Source organism: Phoxinus phoxinus (genome assembly GCF_949152265.1).
Source record: "Phoxinus phoxinus genome assembly, chromosome: 1".
NCBI lineage: Eukaryota > Metazoa > Chordata > Actinopteri > Cypriniformes > Leuciscidae > Phoxinus > Phoxinus phoxinus.
Genome location: NC_136876.1, coordinates 24192038 through 24215314, shown reverse-complemented (window position 1 = coordinate 24215314; position 23277 = coordinate 24192038). Strand labels below are relative to the sequence as shown.

General features: G+C 38.4%; 1 protein-coding gene across 1 annotated transcript; it reads right to left on the bottom strand.

The window, feature by feature from the left end:
- Positions 1-1530: 1530 nt before the first annotated feature.
- On the bottom strand, positions 1531-23275 carry kcnh4a (potassium voltage-gated channel, subfamily H (eag-related), member 4a). The gene is made up of 15 exons (XM_079633438.1): positions 23042-23275; positions 22787-22918; positions 22552-22676; positions 15602-15863; positions 14886-15043; positions 14184-14391; positions 13365-13559; positions 12972-13171; positions 11537-11786; positions 8667-8866; positions 7064-7102; positions 4489-4841; positions 4223-4308; positions 3394-3470; positions 1531-3292 (listed from the first exon to the last, which is right to left on the bottom strand). Exons 1-15 carry the CDS (start codon positions 23169-23171, stop codon positions 2402-2404), a joined length of 3306 nt encoding a protein of 1101 aa, XP_079489564.1. The 5' UTR covers positions 23172-23275; the 3' UTR covers positions 1531-2401.
- Between the last annotated feature and the right edge of the window lie 2 nt (positions 23276-23277).

Genomic DNA, 23277 nt, shown 5'->3' with positions numbered 1-23277 from the left:
ACCTGAAGAGGGCAGCACTCAGACGTTTTTATTGTAGAATTAAAACACTTTATACCCAAATGTCAAAAAAAATTACTTGAAACAATGAACAGCATTAATAAAGCTCCAGTCTTACAGATCATTAACTAAAAAAAGTTGTTTTATGGTTTAGTAAGTCCCTTTAAATGTTTTATGCCATCCTGGTTGAGGACCACTGAAGTAAAGACTCCTCCCTTAGAATAGTTTCATTATGCATATTTTATATGCTACAAACTCCCTTCATTGTATTTTCCTGATATTACTTTATTTAGTTATTCTCACTCTCACATAGGCCTACTTGTTTTTTAAATGGAATCTGATCTATCTATAGTGTGATAGATGCAACATGCTAATTACCGCCCAGCGGTGTACGCACTATCAGCGAGCAGCGTGTCATTAAAGTTGTGCGTAGGTGGCGAGTACACAGGCTATGCTGACAGTTTCTCAACAACTGCTTTATGCCATTAATAATGTGCTAATTTTACACACAGCAACTGTTTGTACTTATTATCAGAAAAATATTGAGTTCAATAAATTAACAGTTTCACTATATGGCCAAACAAATTACAATAGGCCTATACTTTGTATACCTTATCTTTTCATATGCTCGCCATACCCCATCATCCAATGTTTCAGCTGCATTTCAGATTAAAACAAAAGAAAAAGATGCACAGTCTACAAATATATAGATATCGTTTATGAAATGTTGACATGAGGCATTCATCGGCCTGGGGAGGAGCTGAGAGATAACAGGTTGTTAAGATTTTCCCACAACCAAGCAGCATGTGTGGGTAGCCTCCTGTGGCTAATGATGTGTCTGGAGCCCTGATGTAGACAGAAAGAGTGAGATGGTGGGCGTCTAAAGAAACATCTCTTTGGAGAAGATATGCGCAACATAGCCATCTCAGTATGTGTTGTTTAAACTAGATTTTTCCAATATGTATGTTTACTTATATGTAAGGTTAGGTTAATGGTTCTGATGTTACATTGACATAAACTGAATAATAAAACAACAGCTACCATGTTGATTTCAGATAGTTTCTATGAAAATTATATGTGATAGTGTAAAACCTATACATAATTAAAGGTTAGATTTGGTGAATATTTCGGATGAAAGACCAAGAGGATAAACAGCCATATATATATATATATATATATATATATATATATATATTCACAGCCTGTTTTGCTCATATTTACCAAGATAACCAGTATTAGTGGAAGGCACTGTTCTGTATCTTTCAACCTATTGAGAATTTTTTATTTTATTTGATGAGAATCGATCAGCCACAAAGCAGCTTAATAAACTGCCAATACAATCTGTTTTTTATTTAAAGGAGGGCAGCCTGGTTTCTCGTGTAATGGGCCAATCAAACCTACTCCATTAAATGAGCAATGGTGGCAAACAGTTATGGTTTATTCTCTAAAGAGGGCATTTTCAACAGGCAAATTCTTTTTTTTTTTTTTTTACAATCGCAAAGCATTTAATTTAGGCAGGCACCACCAAGAGATAAAATGATAAATGGAAGATTTATTTAACAATATAGGCATGAAACAGGCCCAGAAAAAATATATATTAGAGAAACCCCAAACTTTCTGACAATGAAAAAAGAGGATCAGCAACAAAAATAAATGTATATTGTTCTGCACATGCTTTTATAAATATTCTGCGTGTAAGAGACAAACAATTCAAGTAGTTTTTGGTTAACTTATACAACTATAACTATATAAAATAAATTATTTTAAAGGATGTTGGAAACCAAACAATTCTGGTTACCATTGACTCAAGACATTTCTCAAATGATGAGAAATACTATTTATGTTCCACAAAAGAAAAAGTCATACAGGTCTGCAACAACATGAGAGTGAGTAAATTATGACAAAATTTGGGGGTGAACTGTCCCTTTAGCAGACTTGAAAATGCCAGGGAAATAAAATCGTATTGTATCATGCAATTAGGTACATTTGAATGGTTTTCAAACTGAGTTTTAAAGTGAGGCTTTAAAAAAGATTCTGGCTCTTCGTAATCTATGACTCAGTCCTAGGGGACACTGTCTTATGCAAAACCTACGCGGTGAAACTGCCAATGTAAAATCAAGCCATATAAAGTAAAATAAACCCAACTAGTGGAAACAGATTTTACCTAAATACAATTAAGCATGACTCATACTGACCTTTAAGTCCTACTTTAATCTAAAAAGTGGCAATTTTGAAACAATAGGCACAGTTGTGCACATTATCGTGCTTATCTAGCATAACCCACGTACACTGCTCCCACAATGCATTGCATTTGGCTTAAAATGAGGGCATTATCCATGCAACAGACAAAGAGCATGTTAGACGACTCTTCTTAATATGTCCATCACTCCTGCTCAGTGATGGCTTAATCAATATGTCTTTCCTCAGCAGGTCCTGGTTTCACCTGTTTCCCTCCAGTGGATGAAACGATGGGCTCAAGTGTGTGAACAGGACTTGATCCCACCAGATCATTCTGTCTCAGCCCTGTAGGGAAATGTAGCAAGCTGGAACTACAAATCCCGGAATGCAAATGTGAACTGACTGCTATGAGAGGCTCTGATGGGCCGGTTGGTGTAACGGATAAATGGATGGGTGTGGGTGCCCTGGAGTGCAGGTCAGATGTCATCTGTATGTTTAAAGACGGATGCGACTGACTCTGGATGTTATGGGTGCACAGAGACGATGTGTTGCCGAGACCCCCACTCCGAACCTGAGGGACCAAACCACTGGACGGAAAGGCTGCCGCCAAGCCTAGGAGTGACCCGTCAGTGCGGGGGACATGATGTCCTAGATAAGGAGAGTTTGGTGTGGTCTTAGAAGTCTGATATGGGTTTGGCTGACTCTCTACACCCAAGGTAGCAACCCTTTCCTGGTCAGGGCAGCATGGAAAATAGGCTGAGTGAGAGCTGGGGGCTTGATTGAGGAGCTCAATGTCCCCTTCCTGCCCCAAGACGGAGCCTCTTTCCTGGGCATGGCTGACGCTGCAAATGCACGTGTGCCTGGATCCTAAAGAATCTCTCAGAGAGGGATCCGGCTGCAGGCAAGGACCAGCCGGCATGTTAAAGGCCAGCCTAGACGGCCAGTCGGCGGTAGAGGAGGCCACGTTGGTGCAGTTGGGTGATGTATGACAGCTGAAAGAGCTGAAGGGAGTAAAAGAGGAGGTGAAGTGCGGTGGGGTCACGTGTGAATGCAGGAATTGCATCATTTCGTGGAGCTCCTTGGTCAGTGAGGACACTTCCTGGTTCAGGTGGTTCATCTGGAACAGATTCAAATGTTAATGTCAGAATATTAATGAATAACAAATACTGGTGACAAATGTCATAAATAAGAATTTATTAAGTAGGTGTTTTCTGATACCTCTGTATTGAGTTGACGGAGACTCTGTCTGACTTCCTCTGTCTCAAGGAGAAGGTTTGCGCCAACCTGAAACGGGTCTAAAAGGGCCAAAACAAGTAAGAAACTGACAGTTTTATGTTTAGAATTATTATATTATCAGATAAATCAGTCTCACTGGGATCTCAGGTTTTTTTTTTCTTCAGATTATTGCGACCTAAATTAACTGAATTTGCAGCAGCTTATCTCAATAGTTTTTATTTTATTTTATTTACAATGGAAATGTACCAATACTAATTATTATGCATTTGGATAATTAGAGTCAGTGAAGGTAGGAGTGTAATTAATGATGGCTTAAATGTGCATAATCAGTGTGTTTACAGTATATGTACAACAAAACACTGATAACTATTGAAAATAACATGCGCAAACTGAATAAGCTACCAGAATGGGAGTAAATGTTTACATGCAAAGTAAAACAATTTAAACATTTATACAATAACAGAACACTGTTTAAGGTTTGTACATGACCTGACAGATTGTCAGGTCATTAAAAGTAATAGGTGTAAGATGCATGTAATTGCCCTCCATAACTGAATAGTAGACTGAAGACATGCAAATTTTATAATGCCATAGGAATCATAATAATGAATATAAATAATATATATATATTTGGTTGGACATTTTGAGTAAAACATATATATTTTTAAATCCTTATACTTAATAAGAGGGGTTTTGAATATTGTTGTGGGCAAAGGGGGGGACTTAGAGTAAAAAAAGTTTGAGAACCTTCTAAACCATATGATCTAAACCATAATGCACTAGTGTAATATTAAGGGAGAGTCCACCTCACCTTTGACCTCTGTGTTAGAAGATGGCTCACTGTGCTCAACATTGAAGTGAAAAGCATGTTCGTTATCCTCAATGCCGTCGACAACCCTACAGGACAGACATGAGGACATAAGTGCATCAAAAATCTATATTATCTGCTGTCAATATCAATAATATTTAATATGAGTGTTTTCTTCTAGAGGTAGTGCCACTGCAAATATAGTTAAAGCAAAGAATACAAATAATGAAATAATAAAAAAGTAATAATGAATTCTGGTTTCTGCTTACCGTGGGCTCAGGTCCAGAGGGCTGACACAGTTCAGGGTGGGAATGAGCAGTTTGGCTGGTCTGTAGTAGAAGCTGTTGTCTATTCTTGGGGCGGGAATGGCACCTGGAGACAGATCCTCATGAAGCGGCATCTGAGGAGCAGGGCTTTGTACCCGGGAGCTTTTAATGGGCGATCTGCAGAGACGGAGCATGCTAAGGTGCCGAAACTCCTCCCCTAACATGGCACTCAGATTAGTCTGAGATGAAGGACCACCCAAGCCAGACAGCAGGGGCTTCCTGCCCTGGTTTTGTCCAGCATCCTCCTCTTGCTCTGTCTCCACAATAAAGGGTAGCTTGGAATCGTCAAAGCGTTCCTATGAGAGATGGAAAGGGACAAAAACAAAGGTAATGTGATTTTAGAGGCCACTGGTTGATATGTTATTATTTTTTGATTGGATCACCAGTGCAGAGTATATTTGAATGTGTCAGAATCACAGCCTTAAAGGGTTTATGAATTGTTTTTAGTTCATTTGCAGAGCACAGGAAATGCTGTGTTTGAGTGTAAATACAGCTGCTTGAACACTGCACTAGAAAAAGGTTTCTTAGAGCAAGTAAACAATGCTAAAATATATCCAAAATTTTACTTGATTAATATTATTTTTTGGAGCTCATCAGAAGCATACCATGCAGGTAAATTGGATTAATGAATTTTGGCCAACACTGATACAAATGGTTCTGTGACCCATTTTGGCCTCTTCCCAACATGCACAAGTTTTTACACTTTTGAGGGCAGATTTACTAAACAGGGCAAATCAGCGTGAGATCGCAATTCCAAAACAGCACCGATGGGAGTGGAAAGTTCTGCGCAGACGCGGCCGGATCATTCCCATAATGACCAACGCAATCTACCAGGTAGCTTCTGGTTTAAGACATGCTTTTTTGGGGCGTTAAATAATGGCGCAAACACCAGTACATTGACGAGCGCAATAAATCCTGACAGTCGTTTTTTTTTAACGCCAAAAGAGGGTTTGCATTGGTGCAAGCTGTTAGTAAATCTGTCCCTGGTTGTTGATTTGGTTGCCATGTTTAGAAATTTAAAAAGCATTAAAGGAATGTCTTGTGACATCAGGATGAGTTTATTCCTCTATTAAAATGATTATCCTTTTTTTTATATAAAACAAATGTGTTTTTGTCTTATGGGTGTACATGTGTTAAATATCCATGTTTTCAATAAATCCAAAAAAAAAAAAAGTGTTTTAGAGTTTCATGACCCTTTAAGTATGTATACACAGGTTTTTTGTATACAAACAATACCGGATGCGCGCACATCCAAGAGGCAAGACCACTATATGTTATGCCGAGTTCTGTAAAAGAACATTGTAATTAACGTAGATTTCAGGGAAATTAATTTGTTTGCAGTTTGCTATTGCTGTGATGTCATGTGAGTGATGTCCGGTTGCCCCACCCTTGCGCAGGGGGAACGTTGATGCAAGACGGAGGGAAAATAAAGAGCAATTACAAGAGCAAATAAAAAATAAAAAAAATAATAATAATGATGTGCACGGATAAATAATTTATAACAAATACTGCACTATTTCATAAAAAAACAAGAAATGTAATTAGAGCAACTTAATCTAAATACATCACTGTTATAAGGATGGCTAATTTCAGGTCATGGCAAGACTTCTTGTTGACATTAAGTTGGCAAGTTGACATGTTTACTTAAGAAATTTACATTAAAAAAATGAAATACTGAACTGAAAACCAAAAAAAACCATGAAAACAGCTGCCTTTAAGTTCTATGACCACCTCACTTTTTACTGTGTGGGGTTTCAAGATCTCTCTGCTTTTGCAAAAGAACATTCAAAATGATTTATGAGTCACTGTTCTGTGCATGTCATCGTGTTCTTCTGAGTTTGTGTGAGTGTGCTTCTGTATCCTTCCTTTGGTGTGTGTGTGTGTGTGTGTGTGTGTGTGTGTGTGTGTGTGTGTGTGTGTGTGTGTGTGTGTGTGTGTGTGTGTGTGCGTGCGTGTGTGTGTGTGTGTGCGTGTGTGTGTCTCTTCTGATCATTAAGACAGCTGTCACAGCAATGAGATGGAGGGTCAGGGCCACAAACAGTGGCCAGTTGCATAAACATAGCCATTATGTTAAGACTGTCTTACGTTTTAGTATGACCTACTAGCAGTTAGTCAGGGGCGGTCAGTCTTACTTTTCAGTTTTAAATTAGGCCAATCTCAGTTTTTATGTAACTGATTAAAAAATATATATGTATGAACAGACTTAAAAAAAATGTGATGTCTAACTTGTAAGACTAGTCTTAGAGGTTTATGCAACCGGCCCCAGATTGCTAATTCACCTGATTCAGGCACATCCAGATGAGTTGCTGTCTGCCAGCTGTGATGTCAGACACACACAGCGTCTGCAGTTCAGAGTGACACTGATAATTGGGGAGCTTATGTAACATGGCCGTAGGATACAGTTATGGCAGCGGAGACGCATGTATGCGAGCATGAGAGTGTTAATCAAAAGGTTAAAATAAATACAATAAAACAATTAAAAAGTGTCAAATGCATGGACAACAAATCTACTTGTTACCTGTGGAAGTCGAGTTGACCGAGAGAATCTGGCATGGCCCTGTTGAGATAAAAGAAAATCCTGAGTACCATTATGACTCAAGGTCAAACTGAATACAAATACACACTGCCAACGTACAACAGATTCCAGATTCCAGATTTAATTTGCATATAAAATTATTTGAATATATACACTGTGGTCAGTAAGATTTATTTTCAAAGAAATTAATACTTTTATTGACCAAGGACGCATGTTTTTTTTTTTACTTTCTATTCATTAAGGAATCCTGAAAATAAATGTATCACGGTTTCCACAAAAATATTAAGCAGCAAAATGGTTGTCAACATTGATAATAATAATAATAAGAAGAGTTTCTTGAGCAGCAAATCAACATATTAGAATGATTTCTGAAGGCTGCTGCTAACTTTCTGAAGTAATGACTGCTGAAAATTCAGTTGTGCCATCACAGGAATACATTATATTTTAAAATATATAAAAATAGAAAAGAGCAAATTTAAATTGTAATAATATTTCACAATAAATCTCTTTTTATTGTATTTTTGATCAAATAAATGCAGCCTTGGTGAGCAGAGATCCCAAACCTTTAAAGGGATACTCCACCGTTTTTTCATGTTATTCCCTTAACTAAGACGAGTTGATACATACCTCTCTCATCTTCTCGTGCACTTAATCGTTGTGGCACGCCGTGACACTTTGATAGCACTTAACTTAGCCCAGTTCATTCAAAATAAAACGTGGCGCTTTTCTAAGCGGGTTAAAAAGGATAACTATAATGTATGGCGGAATAGCACTGGGAGCACTTCGATTTGGCGCAGTAATATCATCACTTCTGATATCACTCCTGATGATATTACTGTGATGATATTACTGCGCCAAGTCGAAGTGCTCCCAGTGCATGTTTTATTTTTATGTCACCACACTTGGTCGTGTAACTGTATTTAAATAAGGGAAAACGTGGAGGTGTTTGGTCGCTTCTAACTTCATCTCTGTTTGGTCCCTAATGAATGAACTGGGCTAAGCTAAGTGCTATCAAAGTGTACCGCGCGCCAGAGCGATTAAGTGCACGCACTGAGACGAGAGAGGTATGTATCAACTCGTCTTAGTTAAGGGAATAACATAGTTTAAGATGAAAAAAACGGTGGAGTATCCCTTTAAATGGTAGTCTGTACACAGTTATGCATTCTAAGTATGTACTGAATATATGTAAAATACATTGATATTTTGAAATTAAGTAATACATGATTCTGTTTATTTTCAAAAATAAATGATTAAAATGACATTAAATAATGATTTATTAAGAATGAATTATTCATTATGTGAAAAGAAAGAGACTTCTGAGTGATACGGAAGACTAGCAGAGCTACGTAGGAAGTCAGTTGAATAGGACAACTATATGGTTTAATTGTCATTAAAATATGTTTTGAATTTTTATCCTATTTTATTAGACTCCCGAAAACTCCCAATCACAAGTTGGTCAATCAAACATTCCAGATGTAATTTGCTTACTGTATATAAATTATTTGAATGAATATATAATTATCATTGTTATACTGTATATCTAATTGTTAGTTTATATATATTGTGTTAATATAAAGCACTTTACCTCTCTGAGGTTGTAGGTGAGGTTGTGGTGTATGTCTTCATTGAAGCGGCTGCTATATTCTGGGTAGAGCTCTAGAACCTCCTGCAGCGCTCGGACGCTGATGTACTGCAGGTCACAGTAGGTCAGAGCCTTCACATCTGCATTAGCTTTGATCACCTGATCCTTCCCAGGCAGGTCAGCACCAATCAGGTCTCCTTTACCTGTATACCAGACAAACATTTTACTACATGTGAGCCAAGCTGTTGTTTGATTTAATTGTCCTAAGAAAAAACAGACCACATGCAGAACTGAGCTTCTATCTGCCACAGCTGGCACTAATATTTAATTGTTTTAAAATATTGATTTGTCTAGAAGATGTAGCCTGCTGGACCTAAATGGACTGAAAGCATTAAAGGGACAATAAGTATCTTTTTAGGTATTTTATTATCTAAAATCAATATTTTTATTCATAAATATGTCCTCAATGGTGTACAAATACCTCAGCCAATTATCTGACTTATAATAAATTCTTCATTTATAAGGATCTTTATATACATGGGACGGGTAGGTCCACGGAGGCTTCCATGTAGTTCCGCCATCTTGCAAAACTATAATAGCAGAGAGGGACAAAAAGTACTAAGCCAACGCGTTTCCACAGCGCGTTTTCGTTCAGAGCCAGCCGAAACCAGCAGAAACGCAGGTGCAGAGCAGTGAGAGGCGCTTGAAACTGCACCGGCAAGTTTAAAAGTCTGGATTGCATTGTTATTATGGACCATACATATGCCAAGCCACAGGAGAAGAAAACATCGTCGCCAAAAAAGTCAAAAATAGAACATAAAAGGAAACGTGACCGTAGATTACAGAAAACAAGAGTTAATGTAGCTAATGTGGCTAATTTTATATAGCTCTCCTTTTTCAAAAACAATCCATTAGCTCAAGTTGTGAATATTTTGTGTGGGATTTCCCCCTTTCTGGTCAATGTATCCCTGCCTCTGCTTAATTATTTTTATCCCCGGTGGGGATAAATTTATCCTCCCCTCAAAGTGATCATAGTGCTACTACATAGTGGCGAGACGGATCACAAAACTTATCACGGATCCGTGGTTTGATTAAAGTCAATTTTATTTTAAAATGATTACTCACTCACTCTTGAGCGTCTGGCGCGAGTGATTTCAATGTAAAGACGCGTTTATGCGCGTCTAGAGACGCGAGCCTCATTCTACTCCAGTTTGCGCGAATGAGGCGAATTGCTTTTTACAGATAATGTCTTCTCTATCATTTCACTGTAGCTCAGCATCGTGATGTAAAGTTAACGTTATTGCATGATCACAGTTCATATGTGTGGGGAAAGATAAGCTATTAGAGTAAAAACATTGCGTTAGGCTACTTCAGTTAATAAGAAAAAAGATTTTACTTTTTAGTTCGTTCATTCGTTTGTTTGTTGTCATGTTGCAGTTTGTTTGAAATAACACACCTGTTCACCTAAAGGAAAACTCGACGAACTGCTATTAGAAGACATCCTGTCAAAGCTTTTTGGTACATATCGCCTACCGTAGATGCAATGCGCATTTGAAAAACCGAGGCGCTGGAGAGCAAAATTAGTCTGAATGCAAAATACAAATTCACCACTAGATGGGAGTAATTCCTACATAATGTCCCATTAAAGCTCGTTGGATTTGTATTTCAAGATGGGAGGGGGTACAAGACCCTTTAAAAGGTGTAGTAAGCGATTTCTGAGAAACGCTGTTGTGATTGGACCGAGCACCGCAACACTCTTGTAGCCAATCAACAGTAGGGGGCGAGTCCACTCATGATAGGGGAGGAGAGAGGGTGAGCAAGAGGGAGATTTGAACAAAAGAGAGATGGCTGAGAGACAATACAAAAGAGAAAAGCTTAGAGAAATATCACTGGAAAAAGAAGGGTTATGATCAGACACAAGCTTTAGGACCCGCCCCACGTTAATATATTAGAAAAGCTTTCCAGCGCTGGAGAGACCTAAGCGGGAAGGCCTGAATACATTCGAGAGTAACATTGGTTTGGCTATGTTTCACAGAACCAAGATATGCTGTTGCTGTAGCTATAGTAACCAGGACTGTTTTGAGTGTCATTGTTTGTCTGGAGTTGCTGTGCTGCTGGTGACTAGCAACAAACTCTTGCTTGAATATACTCTTGTGTACTGTATGTTACATTTTTTTGCTCTTCCTTGTCATTTGTTCATCATCTTTACTTTATTTTTCACAAAGTATTTTTTTTTCTTCACTTCAACTGTGATAAAGAGACATCGGCTGCGTCCAAAATCGCATACTCTCTTGAGCAGGTACTTATTTTGAATAAGTGATAAGTACTTCACAACTGCTAAAAAAGTATGTTCGATATAATATGAGTGTGTAGTAGGAATGTAATCCGGACGCACTACATTCGCCATGTTGTCATTATCATGCGATTTACCAGCGTCAGTTGCGCTGCTTCACATGCCATTCACAAATCCTCTCCTGTGGCCTCATGGGATAGGTCATTTTCCATCATATGTACACTTCAGAATCTCACTGGAAGAAGTGGGCCATCGGGGTACTTTTTGCCTACTGTTTTATGAGTACTGTGAATTCGGGCATACTACTCTTGTCACATACTGTTTTAGCCTACTATTTAGTAGGGAAGTATGTGACTTTGGATGCAGCCTTCCGCTCTTATATTGCGTGTTTGTGCATTTTGGGGGCGGAGCAATGAAAGGGGGCGTTGTTCGGTCGAGCTGATTTCAAACATCAACATTGTTTCTCAAGAATCGCTTACTGCACCTTTAGGATAAGTCACTTCACTTGGCGACTATTTTGGTAACACACTTGGACAGCTTTTTTATGTAGATATTTTTCTATACCATCTCTGGAACGTACCTAGTATGGCAAGCACCATGCCGTCCTTGAGGACCTCTAAAGACCCAGAGCAGACGAAGTGTTGCGCATGCAGGGCATCTCCATGGCGAATCAGGTACTCTCCAGGTGCACAGAACGAGGTCTTAATGTGCAAGGATAGTGAACGCAGGCACCCTCTACTGGCAGAGGAGAAGAGAGGCAGCTGCAGAATGTCTTTGTTCAGGTGCATGGCGATGTCTGCCCGCAGCTCGTCTGGGAAGTCATGTAAAAGCTAATGGACAAGTAGACAGATGGATATTACACACAATACATTGAGGTGATGTAAAGATCATGTTCAGGCTATTGTACTCTAACACTGTCCAAACTGATCATTATGCGATAGTAATATTGTTTCAGTCAAGTATTAGATGTGGTCATCCCTCTTCTTAGAGATCAGAATCTCTCTTTCAGTATGATCTCAAACAGATGCAATACCAGCCGTCTACAGTAGCTGCTGTTTTTCAATCACAGCATAAACTAGTAGCATGACAGATGAGAGTGTAATTGAGCTAGGCCACACTTGTCAGTTGTTTTTTTTCTTCCCACAGATACACATCGCAGGGGAGTAACTAATAAGAGCGCTACTAACTAAACTTCATTTTTGGTAATGTGACTGTAGCTCAGCTGCTTTAATAGTAGTGTAGCTTTTATAGTAAACATGCAACTTTTGCCTTAATACTGTGTTGTGCACAAAGCTTTACAGCTGAGCAAGCTGAAGAAATAATTAAATACATACTTCTAAACAAATATCTCTAGAAAAGTCAGAATGATTTTTTTAGTCATTAATTCAGAGTTAATTCAGATGGTTCATGTAAATCAACTCAAAATAACAATTCATTAATTATTTTAAACCCCAGCAAGAAAATTTCCATCATCTACCAACTCAAAAATAGAAATTGAATTGGATCTATCCATCCAGGTTACAAGCTACTAATTTAAAGTAGCTTCTCATACACTGCACTTAAGCTTCCATTAGATATGGATTTTTTTATTGTGGCCTATCCAATTACCATTCTTATTGCTTTAACAATGACAGTTTTTGGCATTAGTGTAATTCTCAGAAAGCTATAATTAGTCCATTGAAAGTAGATGTGACCCAGATCTTTGCTCATGAATTGTCCTCTATCTGATGATGCTAGTATATTATCAAACTCTGATGGGGGCTTTTACACTCGTAGAAAAAAAAAAAAGTTAATTGGGGTTCTATATTTAACCCTTTATTTTGCTCTTTAATGAACTCCATAGAACACTTTATTAAAAAAAAAAAAAAAAACTTAAATCCGAGCCTCCACACGATTACATATTGAAGATAAAGCAAGTGAATTAAACTGTAATGCCACTGTGTAAATATTTTAGTCATATGTTCCGCAGCTCCCACTCAAGAGCCATGGTCATGTGATGGTTTGTTGGGTCTCACCTCGTTTGCGTTAATACCATTGTTGACAGACCAGGTGGTCTGAAAGTACTCCAGCATGCGCTGTTTCAGCTGCTGAGGCAGGCGATGCACACGGATAAAGTCCTTCAGATCCTTCATGCGTGTGTGGTAGAGCGAGCGACGAGAGTACATGCGCTGGATGATGGCTGTCACATTACCAAACACCACCGCATGCATCAGAGCTGTGACAAGATTGAGAGAGTCTGAATCATCTCAGTGAACAATATGTTCTGCATCTTAAATTAGACACCAAACTTTCCAAAATGAAACACTTGCTTATTTTTTTCTCTCAAAATGGATATCAAAAAGAGGCTTGTTTGACCTACAAACAAGTTAATTATACATTAGGCCTGAAATATGCACTGGTGAACACACCCCCGATAAGCATGGTGCAGATGGAGAAGATCTTCTCAGCGTCTGTGTTGGCACAGACGTTTCCGAACCCGACGCTAGTCAGACTGCTCAACGTGAAGTAGAGCGAAGCGATGTAGGCGCTGCGCAAAGATGGGCCGCCAACTGTACCATTCGTGTAAGGAGTCTCCAGACGCTTACCCAACTCCTGCAGCCAACCTACAGACGACAGGAACAGAGGAAAAGAAAGAAAAATAAGGGATTGAAACTTCAACTCCATATTGGTCTAAAAAAAGAAGCTAACAGTTGATTTATACTAGCTACCATTCAGAAGTTTTGATCAGTATTTTTTTAAATAAACATTTATTCATAATTGACTCAGTAAATTGATCAAAACTTATAGTAAAACTTTTATAATGTTACAGAACATTTCCATTTCAAATAAATGCTGTTCTTTTGAACTTTATATTCATAAAAAAAGAATCCTGTGAAAAAAAGAATGGTTTCCACAAAAATATTACTGTTTTCAACATTGATAATAAGAAATGTTTCTTGAGCATCAAATCATCATAATAGAAGGATCGGTGAAGTATCATGTGACACTGAAGACTGGAGTAATGATGCTGAAAATTCAGCTTTGCATCACAGGAATAAATTACACTTTACAATATATATATATATATATATATTGTATATTGTCATAATATTGTACAATATTACTATTTTTACTGTATTTTTGGTTTTAAACATAAGACTCAACATAAGACTTTCATAAAAAATCTTGCTGACCCAGAACTTTTGAATGGTAGAGTTAATACACAGAGTAAACATACAGTTCCTCACCGATGTCCCAGGTCAGGGGGTCATTGCTGGCAAGCTCTTTGCGTCCAATAACGTACCAAACACATGCCAACCAATGTGCCAGCAGGGCAAATACAGACATTAGCAGTGTCAGGACCACAGCACTGTACTGAGAATAACCATCCAGCTTCTGCAGCAAGCGCAGGAGACGCAGCAAACGCACCGTCTTCAACAAGTGCACAAGCGAAGTCTATAAAACAAACACACACATTAAGAGCAGCCAGCTTCCACTAAGATATTTATGAAAAATATCCATTAATAAATAGAAGAGACATGCCAGCCAGTCACAGCTAAATAAATGAGTACTTTTTTTTGAGGTTTAAAGGAACCATATGTAAGATCGTGGCCAAAACTGGTACTGCAATCACTTTCAAATTACTGTAGAGCGGTGTATCCCGCTCATCATGAAATGAACATGATTTCTTAATATCTACTGACATATCAGGGCCATTTTATGATTAATTGAAATACATTTCTTACATACGGTTCCTTTAAGATGTGAAAATATATTATTTAAATGCAAAAAATATTTATATATTTTCAATATATTTTTGTTGGTGTTGTTGCTTGTAGATGTGCATGCAACAAAAGGCACTTTAAATAGATGTAGGCATGCAAGGAAAGAGTCAAGCAGACAAAACAACCATATGTTATACTATTTAAAGCTTTAATATGTATTTTTACCACTGAGATGTTGAATAAATAGAGCAGGTCAAAGGGCAGAGCAGCGATGAGGTCCAGGATGAACCAGGTAGTACAGTAGTGCAAACAGATCGAGCGAGCATCATACACCACCTGACCCGCAGGCCCAACGTAAGTGGTTCGGAAATTCAGAATGATATCTGGGGGAGGGGAATATGATTTGTAAACAGCATTCAAAAATTAAATAATATTACTCACCAGAGCACTCACTTTAAGCCAAATATTGACTGTGGATTCATGAATATTAAAACATGCTAATTGGAGTGATGAAGCCTTGTACATGCTGGATTAAATAAGTATTCATGGATCCTGTGCAGATTCTCATTACATAGAACATTTAGTGCTATCAACCAATTATTTTACCACATCTGTGTACATGAGATTTATTAAATTACTGCTGGCTTCAGGTCACAGTGGGGCTTCTGTATTATCATCATTTTTATTTTTGCATAAAAAGAGACTTAGTTTTATGCTTTGTGTAAAAAAAACAGATTATATTGAGAGTGTGGAATTATAAAGATGGTCTCAGTTGGAAACAAACGAGGGTGTGATTGTCACTTCGGTAACATGTTTAAGGTGAAAGCAGCTCTATGAGGAAGTCAACACTGTTTAAAAATGGAACAGAGGTGGAAATTAACCCCAAGAACAGATACATGTAGGACACAATTTTCCACAAAATCAACAACGGTGACACATACCGAGGATGAAGAGCATCTCCACAGCTATGTCGCTGACGATGGTGGTTCTGGAGGCCGAGTCACAGTCCAGGTTGTCTTGTTCGCTGTCATCGGGGGTGGAGAAGCAGACGTTGTAGGGGACGGTGACAGCTACATAAAATGTTGCAAGGAGGATCAACCAATCCCATAATGCTTTGCACAAGCTGTAATGAAGCAAAATGAAGCGGGATTTCTGCACCGATGCCACCTTGTATTCCGGAAGAGTTGGCTGTGAAAAAACATGCTGTGAAAAGAATAAGAGTGGGTTACACTTTATTTTTACATTGTCATTTTTATATATGTTACATGCAGTTACTATAGTAATAATAACAACTATAAATTAAACAAAATCAAACCCAAATCCTAAATAAGTACATGTAGTTGCTTAATATTGCTCAGTACTTAAATGTATAGTTACAGTGTAACAAAGAAACCTTAAAATATAGTGTAACCAGAACATAAAAATAAACATTTTATTTCTACACCCACAAAATGCCTCCAAATGTATTTGAATTATAATAAACCCTACACATTTCATGAAAAAAGTAGTTTGAAACTAGGACATAATTATTATTACTAAGAGCCTCTTAAGTGGAAGGGTTTTCTTTTTCATGCGCAAGCAAATTATTTCTCAGCAGTTGGCGAGTTTGAGAGTTGATATGAATCATAAAAGCTGCATGCAATGTCTTCTCAGTAATTCAGCTTTTTAGACTTTAGTTTCCTGATTTTAATGACGGCTGATCCAAATATTCTTTAATACATCTCTTGTGTGAATGTGGGCCAAGCTGTGCCTGTATTATTGGAGTTTTTAAATTAACTGGTGACCCAGCATGCCTAAATGTTCAATGTGCATGTGCTGTCACCTCTCAGAAGTTGTTTCTCGCTACATTAAGCATAATCTAGTAACCTTTCAGAACGGTTGGTTATGATGGACAGAGGTGGGCTACCTTGCTGCTAAAGAATTGAACTTCAGCTAAAATTTTGTTCTCACAGTTAAAACCATCTGAACTAGATAAAGTTAACTTTATCGAAAACTATTTTTTTTACAGGGGACCTATTATGCCCCTTTTTACAATAAGTCTCAGGTGTCCCCAGAATGTGTTTCAGCTCAAAATTTTTATACCATGTTGTAAATTTTTGCGTGAAAGGAAAAACATGCTGTTTTCGTGTGTGTGTGTCTTTAAATGCAAATGAGCTGCTGCTCCCCTCCTCTTTCCAGAAAAGGGCGGAGCCTTTACGGTACGTTCACACGGGGCGTGAGCTTCAACGCTTCCCATTGACTTTGAATGGGTGACGTCAAGCGTAGCCGAAATGAATTGTGGATCCGTCGGCGGGGCTTCACTGGCGTTGCTCGCGGCAGAAGTTGAGAATTTTTCAACTTCTGCCGGGAGCAACGCCAGTGAATCGCCGCAGGCGGAAGCGTCAGCCAATCAGGATCGCTCTATGCAAATACAGTAGCCAGGCGGCAGCCAATCACGTTCATCACGTTCATCCTGTCATTCCTGTCTAATTTCATTGGCTGACGCTGCTATGACCATGGCGTCGTGCCAAACTTCAGCCACGCCTTCAGTCAAGCGTTGACGCTCACGCCCCGTGTGAACGTACCGTTACAGCTCATGCCTTGGACACTGCAGAAAACTAACAAAACATCTGTTTGGTTTTGATTCGTTTTGACTATCATCTATATATCAGTCATCTATATCGCGGTCACGCTCACGTGACATTGCAGTTCTTCATCATCATGAAAGTAACAAGTTTATTATCTGCATGGGTTTTAAAGCCATATCAGTCTAAACTTCTGATATATGGTTTTCTGAGCGCATACATCCGAAGCACATGCACAAAACTGGATGTCAGATGGCGCGTCCTGTGAGTATTAAACTAAGTTCTGTCACGTCTTATTGCGCTTAAATAAAAATGTCAAAAACACACAAAGTTCAAATAAACACAGTCGGTTATGTCTCTGAACGTAAACAGCAGGAAATCGCATGTGTATATTAGATCTGTGTATAAAGGTGAAAGCAGCATAATATACAGTACCTACTTCTATTTATGCTGTTAATATGAATCAAACAACAAACGAAATACAGAAAATAACTCACTGCCCTTTAATAAGAATATATTTCTCACTTGAATGCTGCTCTCAAATAGCTTGGCTAATGTCAGACCTCATCTCATTGAGACGTGGTCTGGGAACAACATGTTCATTTTATCGTATTTGAGGCGTGGTTTACGAATGCCCAGAGCCGTTTATTGGGCGCTACGAATGTCTATCAAATCCGCCTGTACGTAGCTCATAGCCAATCGTTTCAATTATACCAGATGACGTATGTAGAGCGACAGAAATTTGACGAGAAAGAAGACGATGGGTCATATATTTATGTGTACACGATAGGGATGTCCAGATCCGATCACATGATCGGAAATCGGGCCCGATCACGTGGTTATAGACTCGATCGGAATCGGACGTTACCTCCCGATCAGGACTCGGATATATATGTATGTATATATATTCTCATTATTTTTTAACACATCTATAGTTATGCGATGGCACAAAGTTAGACCCTTTTGACTCCACACAGAAACAGCAACGTGTGCGGCATGACATCACTTTGTCGTCACCAAAAGTGAAGAATTTATGTTATTTATTACTTGATTGTTTAAGCTACCTCACAGAAGTGCTCTGTTTGTTAACAGAGTTGTTGAATGTTAAAATAAGGTGAATTAAATAAAAAATAAGGAACATCCTGGATCTGTTTTTTCGCTCTTCTTTTTTTATGTACGTATTATATAAGTTTCGGATCGGGACTCGGTATCGGTAGATACTCAAAATCAAATGACTCGGACTCGAGGGCAAAAAAACCTGATCGGGACATCCCTAGTATACGATGGCGTTCAGCAACTATTGCCATTTGTGCAAGACAAACATGAGGATAAATCTGCAGTGCCCATGTTGATATAAACAAACTGCTTCGGTGTGTCGCATAGACGTCGTCGTCGTCTTGCTGCTCCCTCCCCGTTTTGTGATTGGTCCCCTCGCTGAGGGCGAAAATCAAGTCCATCGAATCCAGGCTGCCTAGCAAAAAAATCGCGTTGCGCGCAAGGCAGCCTGTGGGGACCCAGGCTAGCTCTCAAACTCTCGGGGGAGGAGATAAACAAGGGGGACTGTGTACAGCTCACTCAGGGGAGGAGCTAAGCTAATAGGGCAGAGTCCGTCAGCAGTTGTGGGCGGGGCCTAGGCATTTGTGATGTCACAAAATCTATATTCTGCAAATGGCTGTGTTCTGAGACACAGCTTATGATTTAAGGGGATTTTTAAAAAAAGGAGTGGGTGGATATTTACCATTATAGGGTGGTTGTGTACACCATCGGTTCCCAACAGGGGGGTCGCGGCCCAGAAGGGGGCCTCAGCGAGCTCTGTACGGGGTCGCATCATATTTTGAAAAGTTTGGAGCAATGAGCATTAAATAAAAGTCCTTAACTTTTTTCTGTTCAAAATGTACACAATTTATATAATGAGCAAGTTCATCATGAATCCATTTTCCAATCCGTGTTTTTGTCTTATCCTGAACCACTATGGTACACCTATAATAAGTGTTTACATTGGGACTATTTTACACTGGTTCGGATCTCTGCGGAGTAGCCCAGTACCTGCGTGCTCGTCATAGACGTACACAGAGAGAAGTAGTTCCGGCTACAATGTTCTTCCGAAAGACACATTATTCCGTTAATAAACGCAAGTTTATTATCGCTCACTATAGCGCCAAAAGCGTCAAAAATAAAGCCTCACATTGATAAAGCCTCACAAATAACATGCAAGTATTGAGGACCCAGACAGCAGTCATTTAGTAATAGCCTATATTCTTTATTTTTTTTACCTACACACCAGTGTGAATATTTTTGTTATTGCATTTCCAATAGGGACAATTTATAGGCTACTCCTAGGCTTACGTTTTTAAATTACAAAGGGCCTACTGATGTTTTTGTTATTGTATTTTCAATATTATAGGCTATTATTTGTGCATAAACATATCTGGTTATAATAAATATACCGTTTGTTTGAAAACAACAAATTTTGTCATCCTTGCATCCATCCAAAAGAGAATATAGGTCCCCTTTACATAAAAATGTAGATATTCACAGAAAAAATTCGAAAGTTCGAAAAACTTAGTGCTTAATGATTCATGTCTGTGAGAGAGCAACAAGCTGAATGTGGATTAAATCATTTGCCCTAAAGGCACTGAAAGGCACTTGACTTGTAAAAAATCAATAGGTTTAGCTAACGTTTTCTAACTTCCTGAGTGCGGTAGGAATTAATGTTCATTGACTCTACACACCTGCAGCATTTAGAAAAAAAATATTTGAAAGAAAAAAGCTTGAGACATTTTGAAAAGGTGCAGGTACAGCTCATTATGAAAAACAGCAAGAACATTTAACATTCGCCGTGAAATGCCAGGGAAACTCTTCATGCTAACTGTGCCTCACCACAAGAGAGAATGTCTTCAAATTGCTGTTTGGTTCTGATTCACAAGCTCTCATCCAATTCTTATTAATTTGAATATACTTTAGTTACATTCCACTGCTAATGCTATAAGTTATACAGGGCAGTGTTTAGGATTGATTCAAATCATCTTCATTTGAACGAATCATTAACAGAAGCGGCTCATCATAAGAGTGTTTTGTTTCTGGAATCAGGCTACACTGGTGACCCTGTATGTTATTGATTCACTAAAAATATCTGTCTCACATGATTCATTTGTTCATCAGACTACACTGGTCATCTTGTAGCATATGTTTTCCGTACTTGCAGCCCACAAGGACATCTCAAATAAAAGACCTTTCTTGCCATTATTCTTTCTTTTCACTGTGTTGCATTCAGCACAGACTGCATACTCAGAAAGCACTGCAATGATCATAGATCATTCGAAACGCAGGACTGGAAGTGCTGTGAAAATACGGTCACGTAGCCTCTGAAATAGGCAGATTTTTTCAGAAGATGGATTTTTGGAGTTTAACAATCAAACGATCAAATTAAGTTAGCGATTAATTGGATAATCTATATTTTTCCCAAGCCTTAAAAAATTATATAAAATCACAAAATATTGAATATGCTGTTTGGAATTGTTTTCACTTCCAACTCTATCTTCTTTTTTCCCCTCAGGTATGTTGACGATTCAGGTTTGGAATGGTTTCATACAGCTGGGAGTCATTTCCTCATCACTGGAAGTTAAATAGATGTGATTTTGCGTACAAAGCTATTGTTTACACAACATTTATTAAAAAGCATGAAAATCCAGCACAATGTAGGTGTTTAGTGAGTGCTCTTTTCCAAGTGTCAGAACTGATTGTCCTGTACAAAGGGCTGGTGTCTGGATTTTTTATTTATGAGAGTAAGAATCGCCAGTTGGACGTAAATATTGAATATTCTTCTAGATATCAACACAATTCCAGACATTCAATGAGTCTGACCTTTTCATTTTACAGCTATATTTCTGATTCATCTCGTTAGCTGGAAGCACAAGGACATTTACTCTTTAAAAGTGTCAACAGGTTTGTAAGGTCAGTCATTACCGAACATAATGGCAGAGATGGCAAGAATCTCACATTTATATGCTACATGGCAAAATTGCATTTTCTTTATCAGTATTCTTGTCTGGTTTCCAAGGAATCAGTTTCTAAATTAATTAATTAACTTGCATGAGAAGCAAAATTATGTATGATAAAGAGTTATTTCAGAGAATATGACATTTGTATATATGACATTTCCATGTGTCACGATCTCCAGCTGGAATGCCCAGGATATCCACCAGAGGGGACTCCTCCTCAGAACATTGCCATTCCACCATGAACTGCATTTCCCAGAATCCTTTGCCCAGATTCATTATCCCTGATTAGTTTCAGCTGTTTCTCATTTACCCTTGTTAACTCTGTCTATATCAACCTGGTTAACTCAGTCACTCATTGTGAAGTCTTGTATGGGTCAGCATTTCTGAGTGCTCTTTTGGTTTCATGCTGTTGACCCTTTGACCGATTATTGCCTGGATTAGGTTTTTGGATTACCCTTTATTAAATACTACATTTGGATCCTCAATTTTGTGTTTCAGAGCAGTTTCCCCTCTCTTGTTCGATCTCGTTCATCAAAATGAACAAATCTTTTTTCCGAGTCATTTCGTTCATTTAAGAGGCTTTAAATGTTATACTGGTAACAGGTAAATTCCCCGAACACATCCACCTACGCAATCTTGATCATATTCTGAATTAAGAAATCATTATAATGCAGTCAAAAATTATTTACTTACAGGGAACATAAATAATTACTTTACCTTTCGGTCTTTCGTTCATTTGTCACGTGACAGACGCAATGAACGACTCATCACTAGTTTTAAGCACAAGTTAGTCGTCATAATTTAAAATTTACAGAGGTTTATGCTTAAAGCTAGGAACAACTATTGACAATAGGGTAAGCAAAATTGTATTAAATACATATTCTCTGAATTCAAGTTTATTTTCTTATTTTTTATTTACTCAGGCGTTTTTCAAAACTTTCATTAATACTGAAAGACTATGAATCCTTTACTTGATACCAGATTACTTGCAATTTACACAGCCAATACATGAGAATATTATAGAACTTGTTTCTGCCAAAAAAAAAGTAATAAAGCTAATTACGACTATTTTATCTCACAATTCTGTCTTTTTTCTTTTGCAATTGCGAGTTTGTTCTGCCATTCTGATATTATGGCTCGCCATAGCAAGTTTATATCTGGAAATTCTGAAAAATGACATCAATTGTGCAAAAAAAAAAAAAAAAAAAAAATCGCAATTACCTTATTAATTCCATGGCTTCAATAGAATATTGATTCTGATTTACTACACAAAAATCTCCACAAAAACTAGTGAGAATGATTGTTGTGAGTTTCATATCTGCTTACATTTGGCAGCTTCCTTTTGCTCCTGTTGGTAAACTGACAGGTCAGGTGGTACAGAACGCTGCGGCCACGCTCACGAGCTTGACTCAGATGAGTTCGACCGGACTTCCTGTTGTGAGCACAATCCTCTGAAACAAGTAAGAAAAATAAAGTGTCAAAATATCAGATGCCAAACCTATAAAAGATCAACTACCATTTGGATCAACTTTGCTTTGTTGGCTCACTGCCAGTCAGTTACCTTCTGTGCTGGAGCCGGGATGTGATTTGCCATACGAATCAGTGATGTTTTTGAAGGATAAGAGAAAAAGAACAACTTCTCCTTTCTCATTTTTAATAGGGACAATGTCCAGCAGACACCAGAATGTGGTACCTGGTCACAGAAGGCAAACCGTGAAAGCTTTAGTATTTAATCCGGCCACAACATCTCATTTAATGATGTCAATCATACAAATCATACATGCATTTTGAAGAATTATTCTTAAGTGGTCTTTACCGTTCTTCCTGTAATAGCGGACCTCCGTCTGGAACTCTCTCTGTCCTTCCAAGGTTTTCTCCACCTGCTGAGTGACTCTCTCGCTTGTTTCCTGTCCGTGCAGGAACTGACATGTGCATGTCTTCTTCATTACCTCGGTACGTGCAAACCCGGTGAGCTCGCAAAACCCATCCGAACAGTACACGATGGGGTACCCGCGACTCCCCTGAGCATTTCCCAGCAGGAAGTTACTGTCT

Excerpts from the sequence above, each read along its gene's own strand:
- kcnh4a (XM_079633438.1), bottom strand. The coding sequence starts at position 23,171 with ATGAAGAAGACATGCACATGTCAGTTCCTGCACGGACAGGAAACAAGC. Across the intron at positions 15,864-22,551 it reads GCAAAAGGAAGCTGCCAAAT|CATGTTTTTTCACAGCCAAC; the intron begins GTAAGCAGATAT and ends TTCTTTTCACAG. Across the intron at positions 3,471-4,222 it reads TTCTAACACAGAGGTCAAAG|ACCCGTTTCAGGTTGGCGCA; the intron begins GTGAGGTGGACT and ends TGGCCCTTTTAG.